Source organism: Varanus komodoensis, unplaced genomic scaffold (genome assembly GCF_004798865.1).
Source record: "Varanus komodoensis strain SLA01 unplaced genomic scaffold, ASM479886v1 scaffold7_3, whole genome shotgun sequence".
Lineage (NCBI taxonomy): Eukaryota > Metazoa > Chordata > Lepidosauria > Squamata > Varanidae > Varanus > Varanus komodoensis.
Window position 1 is genome coordinate 1496356 of NW_025336480.1, and position 6321 is coordinate 1502676.

At 39.8% G+C, this 6321-nt stretch overlaps 1 protein-coding gene across 1 annotated transcript; it reads left to right on the top strand.

Moving 5' to 3' along the window:
• The first annotated feature begins 274 nt into the window (after positions 1-274).
• On the top strand, positions 275-5529 carry LOC123035802 (toll-like receptor 13). The gene has a single exon (XM_044454403.1). The coding sequence runs from the start codon at positions 357-359 to the stop codon at positions 3195-3197; it is 2841 nt and encodes a 946-aa protein (XP_044310338.1). The 5' UTR covers positions 275-356; the 3' UTR covers positions 3198-5529.
• The last annotated feature ends 792 nt before the right edge of the window (positions 5530-6321 follow it).

Here is a 6321-nt window from a genome sequence, read left to right on the forward strand (position 1 = left end):
ATTCAAATTCTGGAGGCCTGGGCAGATTGTTCCTGAGATCAAAACACATAATGCACAAATGTCAAAGCAAGCATGTGTATGCTAAAAAATGTAAATAAAACCTTTCTTAAATGCCAAGTTCAAATCCACTAGTTTTGGCTCCTTTTTCTTCAGGGCAAAGCAAAGTGGCAAAACAAATCATACTTCTTCTGTTGTTGCTGATCTGTTTGCAACTCTTGTCACATTGCAGAACTAGCCCTTTAATGTTCCTCATTTGGAACATTTCCTATCATTGTGCAAGCAGTTCAATTTCACACACAAATTTCACAGTAGCGGTTAACCCATTTTTGGTTTTCAAACTCTCACAGGACAAGAGGATGTTTCTGCAGTTTGTAACAGTATTGCTTTTTTTGTTCAACCAAGACCAAAAGGCATCTTCTTATTCACTAAAGAACTGTGAGGTCCATGGATTATTAACAAACAGAACAAAAGTTCTGTGCTATGATCGGCAATTGACTCATGTCCCAGCTTATCTGCCAAGTAAACTTTTTTTCTTAGATGTGTCTCAGAATAATATCACAAGTCTGAGGAAAAGTGACTTCACGGAGATGAGTAACTTGCACATTCTGAATGTTTCACAGAACAAAATAGGTCACATTGAAGAAGGGGCTTTTGTGCACACAAGTCGGATGGAGATCTTGAACCTCACTACAAACCAGCTGCATCATCTTACCAGCTTTATGTTTGATGGACTGTTCAACCTCACCGTCTTGCTGCTTGGCAACAATCAGATATCCAGGATTGAGCCATCCGCTTTTGCCCACTTGGAGAAATTAAAGGTAATTGACTTGTCTTCAAACCAATTATATACCATGAATGCTGTGCATGCTGTGTTTGAAGTGGAATCTTTGGAGGAGCTGCACATCAAAGACAATGGCTTGCAGAACCTCTCAACTACAGAGATCATTAGTGTACTTGTGCGGCTTCGTGAACTGGATGCATCCCATAATCCGATTTCTCTCATTGACATTGCCACCCCAGCTTTGCAAAGTCTTCTTTCACTTGATGTATCCTACTCTACTCCCAGAGGCTCCACTGTATGGCTAAAGCAAGATCCGTGCTTCTTGAAAGGGTTAAAGATAATATATTTAGGAGGAATGGCTATGATACCATCAAACATATCAGCCTTGCTCCAAATGCTGAATTGTTCTGTTTTAGAGATTATCCACCTAAACCACTTGAATTTGACTGAGTCAGATGGCCTTATAGAGAAGGTGTGTCTATCACATCCTAATGTCAAAACCCTTAACCTACAAGGCAATAGGTTCACAAGTATTGAAGCAGAAACCTTTGAAAACTGCACACAGTTGAGATCCCTGAATATGTCATCTAACAGGCTGAATATGCTGCCACCAACATTGTTTCAATCACTGCATTTTTTGCAAGTTCTTTCTTTGGTGGACAATAAATTCACTAGTGTACCAAATGCAACTTCTAATATCACATCATTAGAAAGCCTAGATCTTGGTTTTAACAAGTTCCACATCATTTCACCAGCTGACTTTATTAATCTACCTAGTATTAAAAGTCTCTGCATCATTGGAAATCATATTTCTCATGTCCATTCAGATCTTTTTGGTAGCCTGTACAGTTTGCAAGAACTGAATCTAGGGGAAAATCATTTAAGAAAACTCAAAGAACCTTTCTCAGCAGGCTTAGCAATGCTGAAAACTCTGCTACTAAACCACAATAATCTGGCATCCATAAAGAAAGGCATTTTCAAGAATCTCACTTCTCTGCGGGTTCTTAATCTGGTGGACAACCAGATTGTCACAATAGAACCAGGAGCCTGGGAAGGTTTGAATAATCTGCGCAGTCTTGTTCTTGGAAGCAACAGGATCACTAGAGACACTTTGCAGGATGGGACTTTTCAAGGGGTAAGTTCTTTAGAAGAACTTCAACTTTTTAGCAATTACATCAGTTATGAGTCCACAAAGAGTCTTGCCAATCCACCCTTTCAGCATCTGCACTCTTTAAAGAAACTGGCAATAAACAGCCAACGTCATAATGGATTTCAGAATTTTCCAGTTAACTTCTTGGAAGGATTGCACTCCATTGTGCAGATTCATGCAGGCAATTTAGCAATCTCTTCCTTAGAACCTGAAACTTTTAAACACACCCCTACTCTCCAAGAGCTTGATTTAAGTGAAAATAACCTGATCTCAATTAGCAACACAGTTTTCTCATATGTGCCAAACCTGAAAGAACTCCACCTCAATAAAAATAGACTAAATTCTCTCAGCTTTGTTTCCCATGTCAATCTTTCCAAGCTGACTGTCATCAGAGTAACTAGAAACCTAATAGATATAATCACAAAAGAGCAAATAAGAGCTTTGCCAAACCTCCTTTTACTTGATGCACAACAAAACACCTTCACCTGTTCCTGTGATAACCAAATGTTCCTCAACTGGTCACTACAGAATCCTAAAACTCAGGTGCTCCATTTCTATCAGTACACCTGTGCTTCACCACCAGCATTTAAAGGGAAGAAATTGTTGGTCTTTAAGAAAATCTCTTGCATATCTGACTGTATGTTTATCCTTTATGTTGCAAACATGACAGCAGTCCTGTTATTGATGCTTGTCTGCTTCTTTTATCAATGGAGAATGCACATGATCTATAGTTACTACCTATTACTTGCATACTTTATTGACAAGAGACAAAAAAGGAAGGGTCAATGCATGGAATATGACTATGATGCTTTCCTTTCCTACAACAAACATGATGAACAGTGGGTGATAAATGACCTCCTACCAGTGCTGGAAAACCAGTATTGTTGGAAACTTTGTCTGCATCACCGAGACTTTCAGCCAGGACGGCCCATCCTGGAAAACATTGTAGACAACATATATGCCAGCAGAAAGACCATTTGTATAATAAGTCACCATTACCTGAACAGTGAGTGGTGCTCCAAGGAAATCCAAGTGGCAAGTTTCCGCATCTTTGATGACTGCAAGGATGTCCTGGTGCTCATTTTCTTGGAAGACATTCCTAGTGAGTACCTGTCACCCTACCACAGAATGAGAGAACTGGTGAAGAAGAAAACATACCTCAAATGGCCCAAGGATGAGCAAGAGATTCCATTGTTTTGGCTTAAACTCAACATGGCTATGAAGACTGGTGAAAGAAAAGAGGATGAAAATCCTATTTTGGCTTGATTTGTTTCAACAATGTTCCATAAAAAGAGTACCAGTACCCTGTAGTGAGTTTATGCATACCATGTTTAATCATCAGAACATTATATAACTAGGATTATAATAATAGTAGTAGTAGTAGTTGTTGTTGTTGTTGTCGTCACTCTGGTAATAGTAGACATTGGTTAGGTTCAAACATCACAAGAAGCCACGGTGAGTTCTTACTCTGGCTGGTTCACCATGTTGTCCAGACCCAGTTGTTGTATTTCTGCATGGTACTTTTAGTTTCCTGAGACCACAAAGAGAATTAATAGCCTGTTCTAAATTTTCCATGGCTCCTCTGGTCATCAAGGCCCAGGTTCTTCTTTTTAGGATAGATGGCATGGAAACACCATAAAGTCCTGAAGAAAGAGAGGCTGCAGAAGTGGCCACTTAGCCATCTGTTCTCTATTATCCTTGGCTCCCTAACAACACATTTGTCATCACCCACTTTATTCCTATTGGTCAAGTGATGTGCCTATCTCCTTGTTCACTTTTGGAGGCTGGAAAAAGTGTGTGAATGCACATAATCAGAAGGGAAAAATCATGGCATAAATGTTTTATACTTTAAAGAAAAATCTCCTGGGGGCTGAAGTGGTTAGGAGGTATTACAAGGACGCAGGAATACTTGGGAGAGGGGAAAGAGAAAACCCACCTCAAGACCTCAGCATATTACTCTGGATGAACTGTTGAGGTCATAGAGATACTGAAAGGAAGATTTTACTCAAGAGGCTGCAAGGATGTATGGCAAGAACAATCAGGTGGAACAGAGAACATGGAAGCTGCAATGCCCAGGGAAGCATATGATCATGTGACTGGTGTTTTCGGGGGGGAAATTGCACTCTGTGGAAGCAGTGCAAGGTTCTGTGCCATGAGATGTGAACCCAGCCATTGCCTGTTCCCGTCAGATACTTTGTAGGATCAGTTCCAATGTAATATTTATTTATTTTTAATGGAAAAATACACTTGGACAATTTTAAGACAAGGGCAAACACACATTGATTTTTTAAAAGGTTATGTTTGTCCAGAATATTCATACAAATCTTATGTGGGATTTGCATTTTGACATTTTGCTTTACCAAGTGTGTCTATGAAAGGAAACATGTAACATCAGAAAGCGACTCTAAAAGCAAAACTTGTGATCTGTTCCTATTCATGATGAGTGAGAAAGCAGTTACTTCAGCTGAGCAGAGGGGGAATAAAACAGGAATAGCTGGCTAGAACATGCCCTGAGGAGTGTGTGGGCCAATAAGAGAGAGGCAGACAGTGCAGGCAGGAGCAGTGCACCCTGGGAATGATTTTCAGTCATGGGGGCTGATGGGATACGTATTGCCATTATGAGGAACTATGGAGGAGGTTGAAAACCACGCAAGCACAGAAACCATGCAATTGTCTGAACACAGCAACCAGGTAGGAGACCATGCTGTGTGGTAACTACATGGTAACCATGCAGCATGGTTTAGTGTTGTGTGAATGCAGCCACAAAATAGTGAGCAGCAGCAACAATGGGAAGTCTGAGTTATAAAATAAATGGCCAATCAGTTTGGTGAAACCAGAATAAAGAAAACACAACTCTTCCTTCATGTAGTATTGTTGGGTATAATGGGTATACAGGAGTAAGCTTTTACAAGTCATTATAGTTTCTAAAAATGATTAGGTGTATACATTTGTTTAGTGATCTTTGCTGCCTAAATTGTTTTATAGTTTATTTTTGCAAATCAGTGAACAGGAAAAAAGGGTATTTTTGACTTGGAGAAAAATTGCTTCAGCTTTTTGAAGTTACTGTTATTGTTTGGACCTACCTATTTCTAACCCCATTCACCAAATGAATAGTTTGATATATAATCTTTTGATTTGCAAGATAATGGATTACCATGCCAGGACATAACACCTCGCTTTGGAGGACAAGGTTGTCTGGTACAGTAATAATTAAACTGCTGAATTCTGGTAAAGTAACTTAAAAGCTACACATTTAGAGCTAAGAATAACATCTAACCAGCAGGGAATAGAGAGTGTTTTCTGAGTAAATATTTCATACCATTTCCTGTTTATTTTATGTAGAAATTCTGTACTCTTCTAAACCTTGTATATGTTATTTGTTGGCCCAATTGAACATACACAGCATAACACACTTATTCTAGTGTGGTTGTAAACTGATTAATTGTATGATGGTATGGTTCTGTTATTTTAATTTTTTACCAGTTTTATTGCCAGAAAGCTTTGTGTTTTCATTGCACTAAATTTTAAATCATCTTTGAGTTTTGGCTGTTGGGCTGTGTACAAATAAATAAATAAATAAATAAATAAATATTTGTTATTTTTGTCTCCCAGCTGAAGTGCATGGCAACTCTTAAGCCACTGGGTGGGTTCACACAACACATGAAGCCATGATGAAATCTTACAATTGTGGATCAGTTCCAGAGTACCTGAATGTTAGGATTAGTTTTTTGAAACCACAGAGAATCAACAGGCTGTTCTAAGGTTTCCAGGCTTTACCAAAGCTTCTCCAGTTGTCCAGACCTGGGATTGCCATGGAAACACCACAGAGAACCAAGGCAAGAGTGGCCACAGAAGTAGCCACATCCAGCCTTCAATCTCTACTGCCCTCAGCCTCATAGCAACACATGTGTAATTGCTCACTGTATTCCCATTGGCTCAGCAATTTGTCCATCACTGTTAACTTTTGGAAACAGTAGAGTAGTGGCAAATTTAGAAGTGCGAGCGGGGGGCGGGGTCCCCTTCATGATAGTCAGAGTCACACCTCAAGGCCACGCCCCCATTAAAGCCACCCCCAAGCCACACCTATTTCCAAGATTATGCAACCTATGATTATACAATAAAAATGAGCTTTGTCACTTTGTTGGAATTTCTGTTGAGTAATGAATGCTGAGCGCCAAAGGATTGAGGCCTTTGAATTGTGGTGCTGGAGGAGACTCCTGCGAGTCCCTTGGACCGCAAGGCGATCAAACCGGTCAGTCCTAGAGGAGATTAACCCTGACTGCCCTTTAGAAGGCCAGATACTGAAAATGAAACTCAAATACTTTGGCCACCTAATGAGAAGGAAGGACTCCCTGGAGAAAAGCCTAATGCTGGGAACAATAGATGGCAA